The sequence below is a fragment of the Entelurus aequoreus genome, linkage group LG11 (genome assembly GCF_033978785.1).
Source record: "Entelurus aequoreus isolate RoL-2023_Sb linkage group LG11, RoL_Eaeq_v1.1, whole genome shotgun sequence".
Classification (NCBI taxonomy): Eukaryota; Metazoa; Chordata; class Actinopteri; order Syngnathiformes; family Syngnathidae; genus Entelurus; species Entelurus aequoreus.
The window spans coordinates 33,859,572-33,885,850 of record NC_084741.1 but is presented as its reverse complement, the minus strand read 5'-3'; the positions used below and the strand labels follow the sequence as shown (position 1 = coordinate 33,885,850).

At 39.3% G+C, this 26,279-nt stretch overlaps 1 protein-coding gene across 1 annotated transcript in view; it reads right to left on the bottom strand.

The window, feature by feature from the left end:
* creb5b (cAMP responsive element binding protein 5b) overlaps positions 1–26,279 on the bottom strand; it is a 161,995-nt gene that overhangs the window by 9,077 nt on the left and 126,639 nt on the right. Inside the window, exons 8-10 of the mRNA XM_062063041.1 lie at positions 17,251–17,592; positions 6,861–7,088; positions 13–121 (exon numbers count right to left, since the gene is read on the bottom strand). Coding sequence (XP_061919025.1) covers positions 13–121; positions 6,861–7,088; positions 17,251–17,592 — 679 coding nt within the window. The remainder of the gene's footprint in view (positions 1–12; positions 122–6,860; positions 7,089–17,250; positions 17,593–26,279) is intronic.

The window sequence follows — 26,279 nt, the reverse complement described above, 5'->3', positions numbered from 1 at the left end:
TGTGTGACTCACTGAGGTAACCTTGGGACTCTTTTTGCATAGTGGTGATTGGACAGTCCTTGTGTGTGAGGAGGAGCTGCTTGAGCTGGGTCACCTCGTTCTTTAGCATTGTCACTTCATTCTGAAATGAAAGAAAACAGGACCATAATTTAGCCTGACGGATGAGTCCATTGACCCTTGAAAGGTCTGCTCTTGTTTTTGTTGTTTGTATTTTAAATAAAAACACTAACTGTCACTGTGTTATCAAACAAACTTTGCCGTTAAGCAAATAGTGGGGCGGGTCCCCCTCGGTGGACGTGGTGCGATGCCAAGGGGGGGCACAAGTCGGGACGGATACCGAATCTGGTACTTTTTTTTGGCACAAACTGAATTCCGCCCAGTCTTACCAGGCACCTTTTCACGTAAAATCGGTGCCATGTTACGGTAAATGGGTTGCGCTTGACGTCATGTCTGGTTGTTGCCTAAGTCTGGTCTGCATTTTGGCACTTGGCGATCACTCCAGCAGCACTGAGAGCAAAATCAGCCAAACTACCTCAAGATAATTTTGCAATTTTCAATGCCAACAAAGAAGACGACTCAAAAAACGCCCAAACGTAAGTAAAGCAAGGCTTCACTTTTCCAAATATGTGCAAGCTTGGTGCTAATATACTTTGGCTTTTCCATTGACATTCTACTCATTAGCATCAGGGATTTTAAATGGCGATTTCAACACCTCCAAATTTGCTGATGGAAACTACAACTAGAATGCATGTTACAATAAAACAGCTGCATATTTACAGTATTAACAAGTTTTAGGGCGCAACAAAAAGCACACCATAAACTATACACTTCTGCCATCTAACGTCTTGGACTTGCATAAGTAATTGCAACTTATATTTATTTACTAAAGGTTTGTGTGTACTAAAACATGCGCAAACTTCATGGCACATTTAAAGATGTTCTACTAAACGTGTGTGAGGTGGATTGTGTCTGTTAAGTGAGTAGAATAAGGTGTGCAATTGATTTGCATCTCTGTCTTCATTAACATGCAAAATATATGATGATAATCAAAACACCCACAATACTGCAAGGAGAAAATGCAAATATAATTTTCGCAACGTGATTTATCAACACTCATCACTATTTTGGGAGCACTATTTAGTGTCTTATTTAGCACGTTTGAAAAGGAAATGCAAACTGACACAGTTCCACACAAAGCTTGCACTGCAAAGACACACAATAGATGGAGAATTCTCTGTCTATCGTGTACATTTCAACATATTTGGACGGTCTGAAATAAAATTATAAGACACATTGTTCAGCAACATCCTTTTATAATTTTATAGCTTCTGAATGACTTAAGGGGCTGATTAAAATTAATTCAATTGATGCATTTTGGTGTCATTTATTTTTATTTTTAATGACGTTCATTTTCTCACAAATATATATTACTAACATATATCTTAAACAGTATGATAAACACTTGAAGTATGCATTTTTTTGCGTTTTGAGCACAGTGTTGCAGCCTGCCTCCCATGCAACTTTAGCGTTAGAAAAAAAGCAAAAAAAAAGTGGTGTCACTGTAGATGCACTGCAGCACAACTGCTTCTAAAATGCCCATAAAAAGTAGTACATGTCTCCTGCATATTTGAGAACAGCAAAACGCCACAGGTAGGAGCATGATAACATGAATGTGTAGTGAATGAGAGTGTCTCCGTGGTGATGATCCGTAATAGTACACGCAAAATCCTCATTTGAATAAGGCGGTCTGCACCACTTTTCAATTGCACACGTAGTGTTAGAAGATTGGACGCAACACGGCGTGGACATGGCGAAGTTGGTAGAGTGGCTGTGCCAGCAATCGGAGTGTTGCTGGTTACTGGGGTTCAATCCCCACCTTCTACCTTCCTAGTCACGTCCGTTGTGTCCTTGGGCAAGACACTTCACCCTTGCTCCTGATGGCTGCTGGTTAGCGCCTTGCATGGCAGCTGGTTAGCGCCTTGCATGGCAGCTCCCGCCATCAGTGTGTGAATGTGTGTGTGAATGGATGAATGTGGAAATTCTGTCAAAGCGCTTTGAGTACCTTGAAGGTAGAAAAGCGCTATACAAGTATAACTTATTTATCATTTATTTATTTATAACACGCCCACTTATAGTTATTTCATAGATTATACATGCTGTTTAGCGCAAGGTATTTGGATTTGAGTAATCAGGCAAATAAAACTAAATGTGACAATAAAACAAGATATAACGGGACAGCAGTTATCATAATCGTCTCATTTGTATATGTTGAAAAAAGAAGAAGAGATTTTATCATCAAAAACAATGAATTATAATTAAGACACACAAAAGTACCAAAAAGTGTTTCTGTTGAGTACCGGTATCGATTCCCAGTTCCTGGGATTTGGTAGAGTACCAGTTAAAAAGCGAACAGTACCCCTTCCTCGGCACGTGTGAACATGCTTTATCAGTATCATGCAGTAGGACTGTAAGTGGTTATGGCCTTCCCTCCATACACTGTACATAACACATTGTAAATATTGTTGGCCTGAAAAAGATTTTGAAAAAGTAGCTAATGCACGCTATAAAAAAATGATGTTATGATGTCATCTATTTTTAGATTATTACTCACCGGAAAAACACAGCCTATCATTTAGAGAGAGAAAAAAAAGTGATAATTTTGAAATTATATTTTGACCAGAACTGTGCACATTTTGTGAGGTTACGAATACTAAATCCTGATTGTGCGTGAATCATCTTTACACAAAACATTGTGTATTCTGCTGACACGACGCAATTTTAACAATATTTTATACTCAATACAGTCGTCCCTCGTTTAGTGTTGTGAAATTATTCCAGACATGGCCGCGATAAATTAATTCCTATGAAATACAAGTCATTAATTATAAATAAAAAAATTTCAGAGCTAGAGCAAAAAAAAATGGTTTACTACCTTCTAAATATGTTTTTTTTTTAACTTTATGAGAGCCCTCTAGACATGGAATAACACGCTTTAATCACATTTACGTTCTTTTGATCCAATATAGTAATGCTGCCTGAGGCTAAGCCAATCAGTGGCCCGGTACTGAACAGCGGGCTCTGATTGGTTTGGTTTCCTCTCGTGGCCAATACTACTGTAGTATTAGTATTTTTTAGTTTACTTAGACAGTTGTATGCTTAAATATGCTTACTTTTGAATTTAAAAATTTTTTAGATTATGTTTAAAAAAACTAAACTGCAATATTTGAGGCATTTTTTGTGTGAAATATTGTAATACAGTGAAATACACTACCGTTCAGAAGTTTGAGGTCACATTGAAATGTCCTTATTTTTGAAGGATAACCTTAAACTAGTCTTAACTTCAAAGAAATACACTCTATACATTGCTAATGTGGTAAATGACTATTCTAGCTGCAAATGTCTGGTTTTTGGTGCAATATCTACATAGGTGTATAGAGGCCCATTTCCAGCAACTATCACCCCAGTGTTCTAATGGTACAATGTGTTTGCTCATTGGCTCAGAAGGCTAATTGATGATTAGAAAACCCTTGTGCAATCATGTTCACACATCTGAAAACAGTTTAGCTCGTTACAGAAGCTACAAAACTGACCTTCCTTTGAGCAGATTGAGTCTCTCGAGCATCACATTTGTGGGGTCAATTAAACGCTCAAAATGGCCAGAAAAAGAGAACTTTCATCTGAAACTCGACAGTCTATTCTTGTTCTTAGAAATGAAGGCTATTCCACAAAATTGTTTGGGTGACCCCAAACTTTTGAACGGTAGTGTACACTGTATTTATTTGTCATCAAACGACTGTACTTGTACTTTGTAAACCACTGTTTTCGATCACTAGAGACAAAACATTAAACTCTGGTGTTAAATCAGACGGGTCTGAGGTTATACTGTTTGTATGCATTTTTCTTTTTCCAATATGCCGTCTACAGGAGCTCTGTGCTCATGTTTTACCCCTTTTGTTTTCGTAATGTTTTCAAATTAAAGTACCACACACACTAGATGTGGTGAAATTTGTCCTCTGCATTTGACCCATCCCCTTGGGGAGCAGTGGGCAGCAGCGGCTTAGAGCGGCCCTTTGGGACTGCGCAACAAGGTGTGGCACTTTAGTGGCCATGTTTGCGCCTGAGACCGGCTGCTGGCTATCTCCATCCATCCATCCATCCATTTTCTACTGCTTTGAAGCACCAAAATCCGCGTGGAGGCAAGAATTACAGTAGGTTTGAGTGTCGGGATGGACGAGCTTCGCAGAGCCCTGACTGAACGAGCATTTATTCAATCAATCAATCATCAATCAATTATATTTTATACAGCGCTTTTCTCTTGTGACTCAAAGCGCTTTACATAGTGAAACCCAATATCTAAGTTACATTTAAACCAGTGTGGGTGGCACTGAGAGCAGGTGGGTAAAGTGTCTTGCCCAAGGACACAACGGCAGTGACTAGGATGGCGGAAGCGGGGATCGAACCTGCAACCCTCAAGTTGCTGGCACGGCCGCTCTACCAACCGAGCTATACCGACCGATTTATTGGACACTTCGGTCTCCCTGGACGAGTTCTCACTCATGGACTCACTCACTGGACATTGGTCAAGAGCTAGTGGGTAGCCTAAGACGGAGTCGGCTCTCTTGGTTGCTTGGTTGGGTCTGTTCCTGTCTCTGGCCTTGCTGGCCTAACCTGACTCTCGCCAGATCCTTGTAGTTCGCTGAGCTCCACACAAGGATTCGGGCTCGAGGGCAATGCAAACTCCTTCAAGATAGCAAAAAATAATGAACCAATTAGGACCACCGGGCGGGATTTCATAGATGTGACATAGCGCCGAAGCGACTGTTTGATTCAAACAACAATGGCGGCACACAGCGAGGAGTCGTGACATTGATTCTGCTAATGCAACTGTTTTGTCGAATCTATCGAATATTAATTCTTTATTAGATGAACAGAGAACTTTTCGCTCTGTCGTTATCCAATATGTCGGCTGTTCTGTTTTGGATTTCCCAGCGCCGCTCTCATCAGCGTTACGGGTTGATTTGGATGTGAGTGGTTGAAGTAGCAACGTCATTCAAGATAACAGACAAGTGGTTTATCCAATCACATACAATGATTTTTTTACAAGGCCCCGCCTTCTGAAATACATCTCCTATTGAGAAGTCCCAGATCCTTGTGTGGAGCTCAGCGAACTACAAGGATCTGGCGAGAGTCAGGTAATTGCTGCCCCCCTCTTGAGTCTGATTCCGACTGGGGGTGATTGCTATGATATGCTGTGATACATAAACTGACATCATTGTCCTCATTAACTTTAGTCCTACATGGATTTTTTCGGCATCAACGCTCTGCAACAGTGTCTCTTAAACACCATTTCCAATTATAGCTTTGATTAAGAGGAATGAAAAATAGCTCCGAAATTTGACAGTTGAACCCCGGACAATAATTCTTGCACAATTACAAGACTTTCAGTCATTATTAATACATCTAAAATAAATTAAGCCATATATCTAATTGACTATAATAATTTATTTTATTTGTAGATGGATCCTGGAGAAATGATGTGATTCTACTGCAACATGTTCAGACATTCATTTATTGTCATTTACTGCAAATTTTAAATAAGATAAAGTATGCCTGATGGTGTAACTGTATATGCCTGTCATTGCAGAGAGCGTGAGTTTGATTCCTGCCAAAGCCAAACCACGCTGTGCCCACCCTTGACGGCCGAAAGTAAAAAAAAAAAAAATCTGTTTTAGGTTTTTGGTGAGCAGGAGCCAATTTTGGCGAAATGTGGTCTGTACTGTCTATACAAGCATGAGGCATTATTGTGTACACCAGTGATGTGAAGTCAGGGGAGGCAGGTGAGGTGGGGCCTCACCTGCCATCATGGAAAGAAAAAAAATGTAAATAGAAAAAAAATTAATTAAATTGTTATATGTATCCAGTGATTATACTATAAAGTTATTTTCTATTTAACTTCACCAGTTTTAGATTATTTTTATTCAAAATCGCTGAATTTTCACATTTGCCGTTCAAATACTGAGAAGAGACTTGCGGTGAGTCAGCAGCCAGTTGAGCCTCACCATGGATTGTGCAATGACTCGGCTAACTGCTGGCCTGCTATGCAGTGAGACCGTATTGCTATAGGAATTATATTATACATTTCCATAGTTTAGTTAGCTGAGGTATATAATGTACAGTGTATTTTGTCAACAACTGTATGTGTGTAACATATTTCTTGTGCTGAGCAATCATAAAACTGCTGCGAAGACGCACTGGGTGAGGCTTGCAGTAATCCCGCCTCATGGTGGTACAGGGCGCTAGTGATCCCAGGGATCATTCTTGCGACTACTCGGCTGCAGAATAAGTGACAACAAGCAGCAACAGTTAGCAAGTCAAGTGCAGCGGCAGCGATCGTTTATTTTTTCCTCTTGCCTGGACTTTTAACATGGAGGATTACATATCTAAAATAAAACAGTTTTCTAAACTGGACTTTTAATCAAAGCAGGAGGTAATAATTAAAGGAAGATCTCCATCGAGACAGAGAGACTTTTAAAACTGAAGAAAGATAAGGAAGACTTCTATAAACAAGTTATCAATGCTTTTATTCGGAAGGAGCGGCACATGGACTTCATTTATAAGTAAAGGTAAGACCATAATAACGTTTTTTTAATTGAATGTGCTTTTTTGTGTGCTACAGTTTGTATGTGTAAAGAATGCTGGTATGAGCTTTTAAACATAACCCGTTAACTGCTGCCAATCAAATGGTGAATAAGGTACTCTTTAGGGTTCATATGTTTGTAAATCTGACTGGGATGAAGTCAGTGCCTCACCAGCCATGAACCTCACCGCATGTCACTGGTGTACACCAAATATGTCCATACCTGAAGCTGCATGTTGGTCTGTGTGAGTTCTTCTGCTTTCTTCTCTAACGACATCACCCACACTTTCCTCTTCTGCCTGCATCGCGTCGCCGCCGCTCGGTTCCGTTCCAGAAACTTCCGCCGACGTTCGTCCGGGTCCTCGTCCGCTACCCTCCTGCGTCGGCCGCCGCTAGGGGGCGGAGACTGCAGCGTCTGCGTGGGCTGCATCTGCTGTGTGGCGGGAGACATCTGAAAGGCAGAAGGAGGCGGAGGGGTTCTGTGAGGTGCATCATAAATGAGCTTTCTGAAGAGGGAGTTTATGTCTGCCAACGTCCAACCACAGACATAATCACTGGGACACACCTGGAAACCATCCATGCACCTGACTGCTCTCCAAACAAGGCTCCATACATTTACCACCTACAGCTATTTCAAGAGTGCCAAGTGGCCTCAAAACAACATCTGCTTGAATGAGTGAGTGACTGGGCTGATTCACCAACCTGCCCACCTAGTTAAGGAGGTGTCGGCCCCTTTTCCACCACTCACTTACACCCAGACACAACTTTATATATGCCCTGACACATCTTGACATAGACTTGGCAAGGTCAAGTGTTTGCCGTTTGGACCATTACCATTTTATGAGAAGCACGGAAAACACAAGCGGCTTTAATGGATGCCGAGCATACGTACAGTGTTGTTTCAATGCATTAATGGTACGTTTGGAGCATACAAAGACTTGTGCGGGTCCATTATCCAATAGGCCTATCACAGCAAAGGGCATCAGGAAATGCAAGGACAAAGAGTTATTTTGAACGCTGTCAGCAATACTTTTCTTTGAAGTCAAACCAAATTAACAGTGGAACCCGTTTAAAGGGGACCTATTATGCAAAACCAACTTGTTTTCTACCTATCGGCACCTGTTTTTTGTTTATTTGGGAACTGCATAAATCCTGATAATTTGAAATCTAACCATGGCGATATGGCAGAGATATTTATGAAATAATCTTGGCTTCCTTCATACTTCCTCCACACAAGCTGTTAGGAATTTGCACAATTGTTGACGTTTTTCCCAGTGACGTCGGCGGATATCTCCATATATGTTCAACATTTACCCGAAGAGCTTTGCGTGAGTCCACCATTTTATTCCGACGCTGTAGTCGTTAAGCTCCTTTTGTGGAGCAGACTGGCTCGTACATGCACATGCATGCTAAAATTAAAATCGATACCGATATCAACCGATACCGCTATATATACAGTTGTGGAATTAACACATTATTATGCCTAATTTGGACAACCAGGTATGGTGAAGATAAGGACCTTTTTTTTAAATGAATAAAATAAAATAAGATAAATAAATTAAAAACATTTTCTTGAATAAAAAAGAAAGTAAAACAATATAAAAACAGTTACATAGAAACTAGTAATTAATGAAAATGAGTAAAGTTAACTGTTACAGGTTAGTACTATTAGTGGACCAGCAGCACGCACAATCATGTGTGCTTACGGACTGTATCCCTTGCAGACTGTATTGATATATATTGTTATATAATGTAGGAACCAGAATATTAATAACAGAAAGAAACAACCCTTTTGTGTGAATGAGTGTAAATGGGGGAGGGAGCTTTTTTGGGTTGGTGTACTAATTGTAAGTGTATCTTCTGTTTTTTATGTTGATTTTGGGGGAGGGAGCTTTTTTGGGTTGGTGTACTAATTGTAAGTGTATCTTCTGTTTTTTATGTTGATTTAATAAAAATAAAAATAAAATGATCATTTAAAAAAACGATACCGATAATGAAAAAAAACGATACTGATAATTTCCGATATTACATTTTAAAGCATTTATCGGCCGATAATATCGGCAGGTCAATATTATCGGACATCTCCTTAATGAGCCTTAACAGTACTAAGTTGTAATACGCTCCACCACTTGTGGAAGTAATGACAATATCAAACAAACAGAAGAAAGCTGGAGCTAAGGTCATAAAGAAGTTTCTTAATCGCAAAAATTATGACTAAAGTGACGCTGTATTTTAATTTGCACTTTAATTTTATTGACAGTTTATTTATATATATATATATATATATATATATATATATATATATATATATATATATATATATATATATATATATATAACTGTCAATATATATATATATGTACATATATATATATATTGACAGTTTATACTTTAATTTTATTGACAGTTTATTTATATATATATATATATATATATATATATATATATATATATATATATATATAAACTGTCAATATATATATATGTACATATATATATATATTGACAGTTTATATGTATATATATATATATATATATATATATATATATATATATATATATATATATATATATATATATATATATATATATATATATATATACATATATATATATAAATAAACTGTCAATAAAATTAAAGTGAAAATTAAAATACAGCGTCACTTTAGTCATAATTTTTGCAATTAGGAAACTTCTTTATGACTTTAGCTTTTCCCAGTGACGTCGGCGGATATCTCCATATATGTTAAACATTTATCCGAAGAGCTTTGCGTGAGTCCACCATTTTATTCCGACGCTGTAGTCGTTAAGCTCCTTTTGTGGAGCAGACTGGCTTGTACATGCATATGCATGCTAAAATTCTTCACTGTTGCCATTTCTAATAAAAAACAGCTTATAGTTCGAAATTACAACTGTCAGTAGACTCTATGAGTAAACGCTAAAAAACTACAACATGGCTGACGGGGAGAAGGCGCAGTTGATGTGGAGGCACGTAAATAAGACCACGCAAAAAACGGCGCATCCTGAAGAGACGTCAGAAAGCGGCTTTAAGATGGTCTGTAAAACATAATCTATACAACATTTTGCACCACCATTACATGTTATGTGGACCAAGTGTTTCGTAACGCCACTAAAAATATCTGTTTCTCAGTAGGGCCACAACTTTGTTGGGCCGCTAAAAATATCTGTTTCTCAGCTGTGGTCTGTATGGGCCTTAACAGTACTAAGTTGTAATACACTCTTCCACCACTTGTGGCAGTAATGACAATATCAAACAAACAGAAGAAAGCTGGAGCTAAAGTAATAAAGAAGTTTCTTAATCGCAAAAATTATGACTAAAGTGACGCTGTATTTTAATTTGCACTTTAATTTTATTGACAGTTTATATATATATATATGTATATATATAAAATTTATTATGAATGTGGTTCAAATTTATTTATTTTAGTACTGTGTAATTGTATGTAAGTTTGTTTTTAACCAAGTATTATGAGTCCCTTCTTTTGCAATATACTTATATGATTATTTTTAATTTTTGTAATCAGCCTGAACTAAGCCTTGATGATAATCTTTGTGATTAACACATGATTTCATAACATTTGACAAGGTTTACCCTGTTTAACTGTAAGTAGGTTCGATTTAATTATTGAATATGATTACAATCATACTAGTACTAATATTACAGTTGGCCACTGGCCCCTTTGTGTTGAAAAGGTCAGGCCCCGAAGTCAAAAAGGTTCAGAATGCCTGATGTAGACCACAAAGAAGTGTTTTAAATGTAGAAAAAATGTAAATAATATGACCCCTTTAAGTTGACATTGTTCAGATGGGCTCATGTTGACATAAGCAGTTGTCAAAGGAATCGGACATAATTATTGCTTGGACATTTACTTGTGACTTTGGATGGAGACATTAGGACAAGGATAGTCAGCTAAATTGTTTTGGGGGGCACATTTCCAGGAAGCTTGACTTCTCCCTTCACTATTATTCTAATTTGGTATATTCCGTAAAACAAGCATCCTCTACAGTCGACATTTGATTATGGTCTATTTGTTATGTCGGAGTTTGTTCTGGTGTTTTTAAGGACCTTCTGCAAAAATGTGAGTCTCTCACAGGTTACTTGAACTGAACTTGCCGGCAAACAGTTGAATAGCCCAAATGATGAAAAAGAGAGGACCTAAAATAGAACCTTGAGGAACACCACTCGTATAACTAAAGAAGTTGAACAAATGACTACTGACTGCTCATTATTCAAACAAGCTACAGTTACTACTTGGTTATAAAATTCACATCACGTTATAAAATTCACATCACGAAACAAATTGCCAAAAAGGAGAGGACTTAAGGGGTGCATTGAGGAACGCCTCTGTTATATAAATTACAAGTTTGTACCCTGGAATTATTTTTTGCTAGCAAATGTGTTTACAGTGGTCCAAGTTCCTCTATACGACAGGAGCAATCTAGTGTTTTTAGGAATTTGCTGCAAAAATGTTCCCAAGTTTTGAACAGAACTTGGGGGCCGGTATGGTATCGTACCCGGATCGGATTTGGCCCCTGGTCTTCCAGTTGAATAGCCTCACATTTGGACAATTTGACAATAATAAAGCATTTTATTTGTAGACTTGCTTTCCCCCACATTTGTGTGATTAAATGTGTGATCGCTGTGCGTATATAGAATTTGTCAGCATCCAAGAGGAACTTTTGAAACCTGTAACCTGTTTACAAAATATTTTATTACAATTTTTATACCAAATAATATATTGCGAGAATCAGTTTGAATTGAGAATTGTATTAAATCTAGAATCACTTCTGAATTGAATCGACAATAGTGAGTTGTTGTAAGATTCACATCCCTACAAACAATAATGAGGAAGTTAACAATATCATAATACATGCTGACATAAATGAACCGATTTAGGGCTCAAATTTTATGTTGACAAAAGCGGGCCAGTGTAATAGTAATAGTTATAAGAAGCACACGGTGGACCAGGACTTGAGGGCTTGGTCGACTTAGACTGGTTGTCGACTTAAACGTACGTGTTCCACTCTATTTGCATTTATAAGCCGTAAACCAAAGTGCCTCAAATCACCATGAGGACCACAGTCTTTTTGCACCTGGGCCAGCCTAGCAATATAGTTGGGCGTGGGGCATAGTTTCCACAGGACAAGCCTTTAGAATCATTAAAACGAAGCTGACTCAACTTTAACTGACTATCCTACAAAAATGAGAACCAAACATGGCATTAAGGCAACAACACTTTTATATAAAGCCAGAGCACAGACAAATTATGCTCATTGTGGCAAATGTGGACTAATACATGCAACAAACAATAGTACACCACAAAGTAATGTAGACTAGAATGTTGCTTTACAATTAGATGTTTCAGTATATGCTGTATGCATGTAGCAGGTGTCAAGAAACAACAATGAATAAGTACTAGGGCCACGCTAAAAGAAAAAGAAAAACTAAGAGAATTAGGTTGTAAAATAAACAAGAGAATGTTGTCTTCATGCATGCATAGAGGGTGCAATAACAGGTGTAAGTGTCGTTGAAACTTAGACTTAATATTTTTGTTTTAAGGGTTAATATTTTTTGTTGAAAATTATTATGGTTGTGAATTCATGTTACATTTTTTGTAAATAAAACACATTTTGTTTACTATAAAAGGGCAATTTATTTCCTTTGTTACACCACTATTCTCGCGAGGTTTTGGTTTAATATAAGAGGCTGCGAGACCTGCATGCAAAAGATTGAGCGAGCCATCAGCAGCAGCAAGAACATTTAGCTAGCTGAACAAGGTATTTTGTCATATTGTGTCGAATTGTTCTGTATATTTGTAAAGTACATTGGTTTAATTATTGTACGCTCATTTAGTATGCACAAGACTGAATTATTTGCTGCCCAAGAACCTCCGAAGTGGCAGGCGGCCACGAGGTAGCTATTTTGTTTAGCACTTTATTTGCCTGTGACTGAACTATGTCTAAAGCATTGTATTTCATGTCTTGTCCTGTAGTTTTCACAGCATAAACCCAAGTAAAGAGCCCGTCTTTAAGAAGCCGTGCCTGTGTTGTCATTTCGGAGCCACACCAGGGCTGGCACATGTGACCATGCTTTATCAGTATCATGCAGTATCATGTTTCAAACGCCACTACTGACTTCCTCATTTTGATTTAAAAATAGAGAGAATTTTATTTATTTATTTTTGTTTTGTAAATTAAAGTGTTTTATATACTGTGCTCCTAAGTTAATGTTGCTGATCATTTTAAATTTATTTATTGAGTTTATTAAAAAATGTTCAGTAACAAATGATTCAGTCAGTGAAAATAGTTGTATAGTTTAAATTATGATATATAATTTTTACAATTTTAGGCAAACTGATGCACTTTAAAAAATTTCTGTTACAGACTAAAAACAATATTAATAAAGTTATTATTTGCTGTAAGTTGATCTATATTTATTTCTTTTTTCTTTTCTTTGTTTTCTTTAATGTTAATAAGGATACAATGTTACACAGAGGTGTACTTATAACAATTTTATAGACATATGATACCATTTGTAGTCATGGGGGGCGCGTGCATGGAATATTTTCTTCTTCTAAGGTGGGGGCGTAACAGAATATAATGGAGAAGCACTGTGTTATGTTACTGTTAAGAATCTAAATTGTCCATTCAGTGCATCTGGAAAGCAGGCACGTGCACACATAGGGCCCTATGGGTGCTCGAGCCCCTGCCCTTTTTTGCCTCGTCTTAAAAAGTGCCCTCTGCCTGTGTGTGTGTGTGTGTGTGTGTTTTTGTTTTTTTTCTCCCTTTAAACAACATTAATAAATTCCTGTCAGAGATGTAAAAAAAAACAGCGGTAAAAACTCCACGTTTTCTTGTAATACCGGGCGAGTGAGTGAGTAAGGGAGAGGGGAGAGAGCCAACTGCGCCCCTGAGGAGACGTGACAGTGGAGCAACTTGAACCTGTGAGTTATGGTCTAGTCGCCGTCCACTTATTCAGCATCTAATATGGGTAATATTTCAGAAAAACGCTGTATTATTCTATTATTCAATGTGTCAGCTTCTGTTTTTGCCGGACGTCGGAGCACGGCGCATCAATTGAGCACGGCACATCAAGTCCGCACAGAGCAGAGCGGATCGTGCGGGACAGGAAGTAGTGAACAAAATACAAAATAAAACACCGGGTTAATTTTCAAAATAAAATGCACTGTGTTTACGACGGATCACATTTTTCTCACAGTAGAGTTTTAGATATAAAGTTTATTGTGACTTTGCTACTACTGTGTGGGTTAACAAAATAATAATAATGATAATAATGATAATAATGATAATAATAACAATAATAATAATAATAATTATTATTATTATTAATAATGATAATAATAATAATTTCAGCATTCTGGGGATATGAGATGTAGGTTCTGTTAGGAATATTACCATCTGTATTTAAACTTGATTCATGTTGATTATGCCTGCAGCACAATGCCAAAAAAAGAAAGGATACAGCCCTACTGGCCCCTGGTCCATATTTTTGACCCTGTATTGCGTTTCAGTTGTTTAGTCTGAGCATTAAGTGGGAAAGACCATAAGTTACAACTTGATGGTGTTTTCATCAAGTTAAGGGAAGAAGGACAGATTTTCACATTGAAGTTTTTTCCATTTGGGTATTTATTTTTGTATTTTTTTTCAAAGTTCATGTTGCACTGTTCAATATTAAAGTGCTTATCTTTAATAATAAATAGCCTAATAATAAACCAGTGTTTTGTTGCTTTTCATGTCTTCCAAGCCTATGATAATGTGAATTAACTCATTATGACCATAATTTGTTGACACAAAATAAATGGCAATCACTTTTACCTACAAAGGACACACAGCTAAGTAGTTAGCTTCCTATTAGTAAATTTAATTTTACATTAATTTCCATATTGTGTAAAGGACCACAAAAAAAATGCCTGCCCTTTTCTGACTTTGAGCCCCTGCCCCTCTATAATCATGTGCACGTCCCTGCTGGAAAGTATTCACAAAACTTCACTTTTTTTTTTCTTTTTTTTTTTTTTCAATTTGTTATATTACAGCCTTATTCCAAAATGGAATCTATTAATTTTTGTCTTCAAAATTGTATACACAATAATATAATAATAACAATGTGTAATTGTGTTTTTTTTTAACACATTTTTGCAAAAGTGGTTAAAAATAAAAAAATCACATGGACATAAGTATTAACGGCCTCTGATCAATACTTTGTTGATGCACCTTTGGCAGAAATTACAGCCTCAAGTCTTTTTGAATATGATGCCACAAGTTTGGCACACCTATCTTAGGGAAGTTTCGGCCATTCCTCTTTGCAGCACCTCTCTGCTTTGGGTCGTTGTCCTGCTGAAAGATGAACTGTTGCCCCAGTCTAAGTTCAAGAGTTTGAGCGTATGTATGACTGTTAGTCTGCACCATACCAAAGCAGAAGTAGTAAATAACATTAGAAGAGTAAAGACGCTGCTCCTCCACATTGAGAGGAGCCAGATGAGGTGGTTTGGGCATCTGGTCAGGATGCCCCCCGAACCCCAGGAGCTGGACAAAGTAGCTGGGGAGAGGGAAGTCTGGGCTTCTCTGCTGAGGCTGCTGCCTCCGCGACCCGACCTCATATATTCATATAGGCTTAGGAAAGATGGGCTCGGCCCTGTGCGCTTAGGGGTGGGACAAAAAAGTTATTATTCTATTATATACTATTATATATAGTAATATATAGTAGTTAATAACATAATATTACCATATTGTTCGGGCTATAAGGCACACTTAAAATCCTTTCATTTTCTCAAAAATCGACAGTGCGCCTTATAACCTGGTGTGCCTAATGTGCGGAATAATTCTGGTTGTGCTTACTGACCTCGAAGCACTTTTATTTGGTACATGGTGTAATGATAAGTGTGACCAGTAGATGGTAGTCACACATAAAAGATACGTGTAGACTGCAATATGACTCAAGTAACCAACACCAATACTTTAAATGTTCCGTTGAAAATAAAGAACAATACACACAGCGCTCAAAAATATGTCAAAATATTTTAGTATGACTTTGAAGTCGCACCCCTTGATGGATTGTCGGCACATTACGGCTACCGTAGTCAGAAATACTAGTATTACTATGGTGTGTGTATAACGACTGCAAAATGGCACCCATTAGCAGACATATTATCTGGCGTTTTGTTTCACAATATTATGCAAAACCAACTTTTCTTACCTTCTGCTACCTGCTGATGTGTATTTGAGATCTGCATATGTCCTGAAAATTTGCGCACTGTAGTCCAGGCCGATGCTGTAGTCGATAAGCTTCTTCTTTTTCACTATCTTCTTGTTATGGGGCATTCAACCTCTGATGTTGCCATTTCTAATATAAAGTAGTGAAAAGTTCTAACTTATATATCGCTATGGAAGCGCTAAAAACTACCTGTGTAGTGAGTTTACATTATTCACCCACGGATCTTTAGTTATTGGAGAGTTCCAGTCGGACGGTTTTTCATGGGACACATTTCCGGCGCTAGTGAGACACGGATGAGGAGATGCTGCTCCGTTGTTGATTGAAGAAAAGTCAGAATGTCATTAAAACAGTTAGCTCCATCTTTTGACACTTCTTCCACTCCCGTCCTTGCACGCTACACCGCTACAACAAAGATGACGGGGAGAAGACGCTGCCGAAAGTGAGTCACGTAAATAAAACCGCCCACAAAACAGTGAATCCTGAAGCGACTGTCAGAAAGCGACTTGAAGATGGTCTGTAAAACATCATCTATGCAACATTTTGACCAAGGATCCACCATTACATGTTATGTCGACCACAAGGAAATGTTTTAAATTGAGAAAAAAATCCTAATATGACCCCTTTAATGCGCCTTATAATACGGTGCGCCTTTTGTATGAAAAAAGACCTTAATAGACCCGCTCATTGGCAGTGCGCCTTATAGTCCGGTGCGCCCTATGGTCCAGAAAATACGGTAATATAATATTATATTATAACATTATTTTTAAGTTAATATTTTATATAATATAAAGTTAATATAAATAATATTGGATGGCCAAAAGACACAATCACAATCAGATAAATATATGTTTTACACTAAAGATCAACATAAATGCTTTTACACACACAGGCTTTTGATAGGAGTTTTTGAAAGATGGACACGGTTGCGTGATTGGCCACAGAAAGATGGACTCAGCCTGGTGATAGGTTTAAGAAAGATTGACTTGCGGAGACAATTGGGAGTCAGGAAGCTCTCCTGTTTAGTGAGCGGTCTTATTTGTGTGGCTGCGCTATTAGGGAGGAGGGAGTATTAATTTATATCTCTGCAATGCCTCCCGGTTTGATTTGACATTTTTAGGACTTATGCAGATCCCAAATACACCACAGCAGGTACCGATAGGTAAGAAAAGTTGGGTTTGCAAAGTAGGGCTCTAAAATGCTGGGGTCTCAACAGGGGCCTGGGGTCAAACAATTTCTGACTGGGCTTTAGTCCCCTCTGTGTAGCGCTGTCCCTGTTCATTGCAGTGCGGTTTTATTATCATCATCTCATTTATACTCCAACATCTTTCCAGGAACAAACAAATGAGGGATAAAATCTTACCTGTGAAGCGGAGTGCATTGCAGGGTGTGGCGAGGTCTGGTGGGGGTGCCCGGAATGGAGGTGGGCATTATGGGAGTTGTGATGGGCATTGTGTGCCTGCGGGTGATGGTGGCCGCCCTGGCCGTGCCCCTGGCTGTGGTGATGATGGCCGTGGTGCTGGTATGCGTGGGGAGGTGCTTGCATGTGCTGGTGCGGATGAGAGTGCGAGTGCGAGTGCGAGTGCATGTGATGGTGGGTGCCTTGCTCTTGCCGCGACGACATCATCTCCATCATGTGGCCCATGGAGTTCATGTTTCCATTGGTGATGGCGCCCGGGTGGTGTGAAAGTGCAGCTTTCAGCCTCTGAGTAGAAAAAAAAGGACTAAAAAGGTTATTGTTTAACATCAATGATCTAAGGGTGGATATCATTTGAAGATTGTGTGGAATTGAGGCTTGATGTGAGGAATTGTGAATTTAGTCTTAACTAGTGTGTGGCCTGAAGAAGAAGAACATGACCTCAGGCCAATAGTAAACACGTGCAAACAGGAGTTCAGTCCATTCAAGTGAAGTGAAGTGAATTATATCTCTATAGCGCTCTTCTCTAGTGACTCAAAGCACTTTTACATAGTGAAACCCAATATCTAAGTTACATTTAAACCAGTGTGGGTGGCACTGGGAGCAGGTGGGTAAAGTGTCTTGCCCAAGGACACAACGGCAGTGACTAGGATGGTGGAAGCGGGGATCGAACCTGGAACCCTTAAGTTGCTGGCATGGACACTCTACCAACCGAGCTATACCGCCTCAAAGAAAGATTGTAGATAAACATTGATGGAAAGTGAATATAATTAGCCAAGTTAGCTAATTATCCAAACTAGCATACCAGCTAAGTCAGCATTACTTCAACTGTTTACATTTGCTGGACTCTCACAAGTCAGCGTTCATGTTGACATTAACAAGAACTACTTCGTTGTGTGTTTTGTACCGTATTACCTCGAAAAGAAGATGACCATGAATCAAAAACGACCCATCTTGATCAAGACTCTTTTTTTATTTTTTGATATTGTTTTAGACAATTTATTTTTGAATCATGTTTTCAGTATCAGTGAAAATTGCAATAAAAAAAGAGTATCATATTTCTTATCTGCTCCATGAATGAGATATGCTCCAGCACCCCCTCAACCCCGAACGGGACAAGGGGTAGAAAATGGATGCATGGATGTACTTGGCTTCATTGATCGTCATCATCTTAAAATGCGCATCATAACAAATTCTCTGTTGTTTGCCAACTTGAAAGTAAACATTGTGTTGCGTTCGTAGCACTTTGAGCACTGTGTGCATTAGTGGCTGCATCTCTCCACGTCACAAGTGGGTGTGAGAGACAGAACGAGCAGATACAGTCAACGTGGCGAAGTTGGTAGAGTGGCTGTACCAGCAATCGGAGTTTTGCTGGTTACTGGGGTTCAATTCCCACCTTCTACCTTCCTAGTCACGTCCGTTGTGTCCTTGGGCAAGACACTTCACCCTTTGAATCTGATGGCTGCTGGTTAGCGCCTTGCATGGCAGCTCCCGCCATCAGTGTGTGAATGTGTGTGTGAATGGGTAAATGTGGAAATACTGTCATACGCTTTGAGTACCTTGAAGGTAGAAAAGCGCTATACAAGTATAACCCATTTATTTTATTTATCAACATAAATTGTGTGATGAATCTGCGTATACAGTTAAAGTACCACTGAGAGTCACACACACACACTAGGTGTGGTGAAATTACCCTCTGCATTTGACCCATCCCCTTGTTCCACCCCCTGGGAGGTGAGGGGAGCAGTGAGCAGCAGCAGCTCGGGAATCATTTTGGTGATTTAACCCCCAATTCCAACACTTGATGCTGAGTGCCAAGCAGGGAGGTAATGAGTCACATTTTTATAGTCTTTAGTATGACTCGGCCAGGGTTTGAACTCACGACCTACCGATTTCAGGGTGGACACTCTAACCACAAGGCCACTGAGACGGCTTGTTTAGATCAGTAGTCCCCAACCCCCGGGCCGCGGCCCGGTACCGGAACGTGGATAGATTGGTACCGGGCCGCACAAGAAATAATAAGTTATTTCCTTTTTATTGATTATCTGAGCCCGAACGATGTTTTATTTTGAAAACTATTTTTTATTTTGAAAAATGACCGGATTCTCTCGGTTATATCTTCGTCATTTGAGCGCCAAAATTTAACCCAGCTAGCAAAATTACTAAAAAACAGACGTCTTTCGAAAGTTTCTTTGTGAAGGGGAAAACGCACATCAAAGAGAGAGAAGAACAGCCTACGACTTCTAACAAAATGAAAACTTTTAATAGACAATACCAGGAGCCATACTTGAAATATGGATTTATCGCAACAGGTGATTCCTACGCACCAAGCCTGCCAGTGACGTGCAGTCAGGGGAGGCAGGTGAGGTGGGGCCTCACGTGCCAACATGGAAAGAAAAAAAATGTAAAAAGAAAAATTTTTTATTAAATTGTTATATGTATCCAGTGATTATACTATAAAGTTATTTTCCATTTAACTTCACCAGTTTTAAATTATTTTTATTCTAAATCGCTGAATTTTCAAATTTGCCGTTCAAATACTGAGAAGAGACTTGCGGTGATCAGCAGCCAGTTGAGGCACATCACTGAGTTGAGCCTCACCATGGATTGCGCAATGACTCGGCTAACTGCTGGCCTGCTGTGCAGTGAGACCGTTTTGCTATATGAATTATATTATACATTTCCATAGTTTAGTTAGCTGAGGTATATAATGTACAGTGTATTTTGTCAACAACTGTATGTGTGTAACGTATTTCTTGTGCTGGGCAATCATAAAACGGCTGCGAAGACGCACTGGCTGAGGCTTGCAGTAATCCCGCCTCATGGTGGTAGAGGGCGCTAGTGATCCCAGGGAACATTTTTGCGACTACTCGGCTGCAGAAGAAGTGACAACAAGCAGCAACAGTTAGCAATCGTTTATTTTTTCCTCTCGCCTGGACTTTTAACATGGAGGATTACATATCTAAAATAAAACAGTTTTCTAAACTGGACTTTCAATCGAAGCAGGAGGTAATAATTAAAGGAAGATCTCCATCGAGACAGAGAGACTTTTAAAACTGAAGAAAGATAAGGAAGACTTCTATAAACAAGTTGTCGATGCTTTTGTTCAAAAGGAGCGGCGCATGGACTTCATTTATAAGTAAAGGTAAGACCATTTTTTTTAAAATGTGCTTTTTTGTGTGCTACAGTTTGTATGTGTAAAGTTAAAGTTAAAGTTAAAGTACCAATGATTGTCACACACACTAGGTGGGGTGAAATTTGTCCTCTGCATTTGATCCATCCCCTTGATCACCCCCTGGGAGGTGAGGGGAGCAGTGGGCAGCAGTGGCGCCGCGCCCGGGAATAATTTTTGGTGATTTAACCCCCAATTTCAACCCTTGATGTTGAGTGCCAAGCAGGGAAGAATGCTGGTATGAGCTTTTAAACATAACCCGTTAACTGCTGCCAATCAAATGGTGAATAAGATACTCTTTAGGGTTCATATGTTTGTAAATCTGACAGTGATGAAGTCAGTGCCTCACCAGCCATGAACCTCACCGCACGTCACTGAAGCCTGCTCAGCATAATATGCGGCGACCGGCTCTCAAACATTGGCGGGGATTTTGTGTGAGACTGAGCCTGTGCCTTCATTCCCCAAGCTGCTGCACGATCACCTGTCTGTGCTTTTAAAAGAGTTTGAGCGCTACTTCCCAACTTCAAAGGACCCACGAACTGCCAAGGAATGGATCCGCGACCCATTTGTTGACAAAGCAGGTGTATCCAGCATGTCTGTGCAAGAAGATCAACTGCTGGAGATCGCAAATGACGGCAGCCTTAAACGTGTGTTTGAGACAACAATGTTCTGGATTAAAGTCATGGCAGAATACCCCGAATTCGCCACCACAGCACTGAAAACCCTGTTGCCATTTCCGACATCCTATCTGTGTGAAGCGGGATTTTCTGCAGTGACAGACACCAAAACAAAACAACGTAGCAGACTGGACATAAGCAACACACTTGGGGTGTCTTTGTCTTCCATTACCCCCAGTTGGGACCGTCTTGTTGCAGAGAAACAAGCTCAGGGCTCCCATTGATTTAGCGTTACGGAGAGTTAAACTTCTCATGCACTTTATATTTGTTTTTAATGTTGTATCTGCATCTTATTTTGAAGGCATGTAAACGTTACCATAGCAACCAAAATCAGAGAGTGTTACAGTGGTCGCCAACAGAGGGAGGTGAGGGAGAGGGAGGGGAGAGCTTGAGAGTCTGGGGCACACAAACAGGCAGGAGGTTTATCTGACGGTTCAAACGGGCAACTTTATTTCAGCTGTTGAAAAATAACATTCATAAAGAAAGTAGTGTGGAATTGCTGGTTGTTGTCATTTATATATTTTTTCCACGTGATTTTTATGTATGTAATACACAGTGGATTCACGTTTATTATTATTTCATAACAATCAAACCTCCCCCCCACCCTCCCTCCCTCCGGTCTGTGGTAAAATTGTCAGGCGTTGACCGGTCCGCAGTTTCAAAAAGGTTGGGGACCACTGGTTTAGATGATACGGTTTACATGGTTGATGCAATATTTATTTGTGATTAATCACATGAGTTAACTCGTATTCTTGACAGCTTTTGTTAAGAAATGTGTAAAAGAAGAGAAAAGAAGGAGTATGCTTGAAATAAAGATACATTTGTGTGAACAGAGCCGCTGGCAAAAGACATTTAAATGTTGGTCTATTTATTTTGTCAGAGTTACAGGAGCGCTCTGCTGTTTTTAAGGACCTTCTGAAAAAAAGTGAGTCAAGAATCTGCTGCAAAAATGTTAATGTCTCACAAGTTTTTTAACTGAACTGACCTTGAATTGAGGAACATCACTAGTATAACTAAAGAAGTTGAACAGATGAATACTGACTGCCTCTGAAGTAAACAAGCTATATTGATTGATTGATTGATTGATTGATTGAAACTTTTATTAGTAGATTGCACAGTACAGTACATATTCCGTAAAATTGACCACTAAATGGTAACACCCGAATACGTTTTTCAACTTGTTTAAGTCGGGGTCCACGTTAATCAATTCACGGTAAGAACACAGCAACACCTTAGTCACATAAATCACATGACGAAAAATAACTTCCAAAAAGGAGAGGACTTAGGCCCCTTCTACACTAAGCTGGATAAGGTTATCCAGGGTAAATCCCACCTAACCTTATCCGTGTCCACACACAACAATGCCACCGTTTAATACCCCCTCTCCCCTCCGTCCGCCGGCACAACTCAACCTAGTACGCATGCGCGAAAAAATGCGTGCGTAATAGTCACCTCTGACCTGGAATGGTATCCTTACCCTATGTTTCAATGTAGACTATTGCCACATTTCTTTTAACAGTAAACCTTGCTTGCCTCAACATCAGCAGCTGTTAGACTATTGTAGTGAATCACACCTGAGCCATCATACATGAATCATATCTTTAATGGACGTGTGAAAGTAAAAAATGTGATAAAGAACATTTTACAGCAACCAACAACAGGACACTGTGCTTGTAGGCTAAAATTGGCGGTCGTACTTGACGGCCGCAACCACTTCATGACTTCACAATAGTTATGGAGTACAAAAGTAGACGTTGAGTAATCGCTCAACATACATCGCGGACAATAACTGACAGTCTGCTTTGCCAGTCCAAATGCATTCGCTATTTTTCGCAGTCTTCCCTTGTCCACGGGAGCCTGCATTTTCGTTGTCTCTCCTTTGACAAATGGACAACGTTTTTCACTAAGTAGAATCACAGCTGACTTGGACATTCGAAAGTTCTCTTGCCGTTCCTCTTACACAACACACTCGTTGACAAACATATCCACCAGGCTGCCGTTCTTCCAGGGCTTATCCAAAAACGTCGGTCAACATTGCTATGTTGCCGTCTGAGATGTGTTGTATCCGAAATAGCTGCAATCGCCCGTTTCCTTCTCTTAAGGTATTCATTCATGAGTGATTTCCACAAGCCTCTGTACATGTAGAAGAAGGAGAAACACGGGCACATCTGTATTACTCGCCTCCATCTTTCTAGTGGTTGCCGGCGAGTTACCGAACGGGTTGTTATGAAGCTGGCTGTAGCGCGTTCTTTCTGACGTCACTTCCTGTGTGGGGTGCGGTCTTTCTGGCATCACTTCCTCTCCGAACTCAGTTTGTAAACGATCAATGAGTCCATACAAAGCTAAGAGCCGGAGATTTAAGAAATACACGGCACACTTACCCATGTAAAAAATTATCCAAGGAGGGTTACCTTAAACGCTGGTTTAGTGTGGCTGACACGGGGGCTTAGGCTAAATAATTATTTGTTTAAGGGGTTATCCGGCTTAATGTAGACATAGCCTTAAAGGGTTGCCTTGAGGAACACCTCAGTTATGAAAATCACACGTTTGGACCACAGTTTTCTCCGTTTGCTAGCAAGGTTAAAATGTCAATGCAAGGATCTGCCAATGTGTTTGCAGTGGTCCAAGTTCCTCTATTCAACAGGAGCACTCTAGTGTTTTTTAGGAATTTGCTAAGAGCTAAATGGTCCCTAGTGTGTGAGTATGAGTGTGAATGTTGTCTGTCTATCTGTGTTGGCCTTGCATTGAGGTGGGGACTTGTCCAGGGTGTACACCACCTTCCGCCCGAATGCAGCTGATGCGACCCCGATAGGGACAAGCGGTAGAAAATGGATGGATGGAATGTAATGTTTGTCTCCCATGGTTTGAACTGAACTGCCAGTTTTAATAGTCCCACCCTACATTCTCCACAGAGGAATCATTCCAGAATAGTATAAGTTCCTTGAGCAGGTTGATTACCAACAGCTTTAATGGCTACATGCTCTGACTAGATAAGAAGACGAAGCGCTCCATAAATCAAAAAAATCTGAGAAACAAATCAAAGCACTTAGTCTGTCCTCTGTCTCCCCTTCAGTCCTGTCATTCTCTCTCGTCACGTTCCCTCATTGCCCGGTCCACGTCTTTCCTCTTCATATTCCTAATAAGCTCCCTCTCTGCTCATGTGTGTCTCGATGTCTGCTTACAAGATGAGTTCTCTGGCAAGGTGCGCGCCGCAGACTGTTGACCCAGCAGCAGGTTTGTTTCTTTAGGCGTGTGGTCTACTTAGCCCTGACAGAGGTGGTGGTTCTTTTGCCACAGACCAGACAGAAACACTCTCAAGGTGTTCTTATGTTGTTTGTGTTTACCTACATGAGTTTTCCTCAAGAGGCTGTTTTCCTCTAGGCATGGCATTCGGACAAGATAATACACACACACAAGTGGACAGTGTGCAAGAAGGGTTCAAATGTCGCAGACATACCAACTTTCATGGATTGTGCACGTAGGCATAAATAAAAGTAATAACTGTTTTGTCTAACGCAGCGCATGAATGCATAAATGCATTTCAATTCTGTTTGATTTACAACTTTTTGTAAAAAAAAATTAACTCAAGGCTACTGCTGTGAATCTCACACTTTCATTCCTTCTCTGAACTCCCTTCCCCCTTCCTCCCAGCTGCTGTCAGTAAGTCCATAGAGCGTCCGGGGCTCCATATCTTTTAACAACCTCTGCATTCATGATTCCCACAGGGAACGCCATCCAGCTGGTCTGGATCACAATACTTTAGACGCATCAGCTCGCCCTGTCCTCTCTTTCACTCACACACACACACACACACACACACACACACACACACACACACACACACACACACACACACACACACACACACACACACACACACACACACACACACACACACACACACACACACACACACACACACACACACACACACACACACACACACATTCTTGCATTTCTTACCTTCTTGAGATCTCCGAATAATGCCTGCCACTTTAGGACCATCCTATCTAGATATATAAAGATTTGTATTTTCAACATTAATAATATATACATACTTTGCAAATATAAAAAAGCTTGTTGTTAAAAATGAGTTGGAATTTCACAAGAAAAAGGTCACAGGTTCACAAGAAAAACTTAGTATTTTGGCAGTATTATAATAAAAGTCGTAATTTTACTCAACGCAAGTCAAAATTTTAAGAAAAACTGAACATTTGTGCAATATTATGATAAAAGTTGGAATTCTACTCAATAACGGTCGCAATTTTACAAGAAAACTTTACCATTTTGGCAATATTATAATAATAATGGGAATTTTTACTTGGCAAAATTATGACCAATGTCATAATTTTACTCAAAAAATGTCACTACTTTACAAGAACAACCCAAAAAATTGGCAATATTGTGATAAAAGTCAGAATTGTATATGACAAATGTCACCATTTTGCATTAAAAAGTAATACTTTACATAACAAAGCAATAATTTTATGAGAAAATATTGCAATATTACAGAAACAGAAAGAATATGAGAAATTGTTCCCATTTTTATAAGAAAAAAGTCGACACATTGTGAGAAAAAGACTGCTTTTAGTTATTTTTTTGTTGTTGAATTTTTTGTTTGTAATTGGTGTTTAATCTTCATTATTTACTTCAAGTTATTACAGCATGTTTCTATATACATATATATACATATGTTTTTATTAATTTTGGCCAAAGGGGGCACATTTCAGTAATATGAATGAAAAAATATTCAGTCTAAGGCTGGACTCCCAGGCAGGGGGTCCAAACTGAGACCAGGAAAAAAAACCTCAATACCCATAGCACACACAAACAAGTTATTAGGACCATAGGATGTATTCGTTCATCCTATGGTCACATATGGGACGCGGGTTGTCTTACGTCAGCACCGGAAGTCGTAAAATCAGCTGTTCACCTGGCGGGTTTTTCGGGTATGGACAGGGAAGTCCTTCTTTAGCTGCCGTCTTGTTTTATCATATATTGCTGCTTTTGCACCTGTCAATGTTTACTTTTGTATGCGCATTAAATCAACCAACAATCCTGACTTTGGAGCAATGTTCACAGACTCTAGTATTTGACTCTCTATTGGATGCAATGGTTTTCTGTAT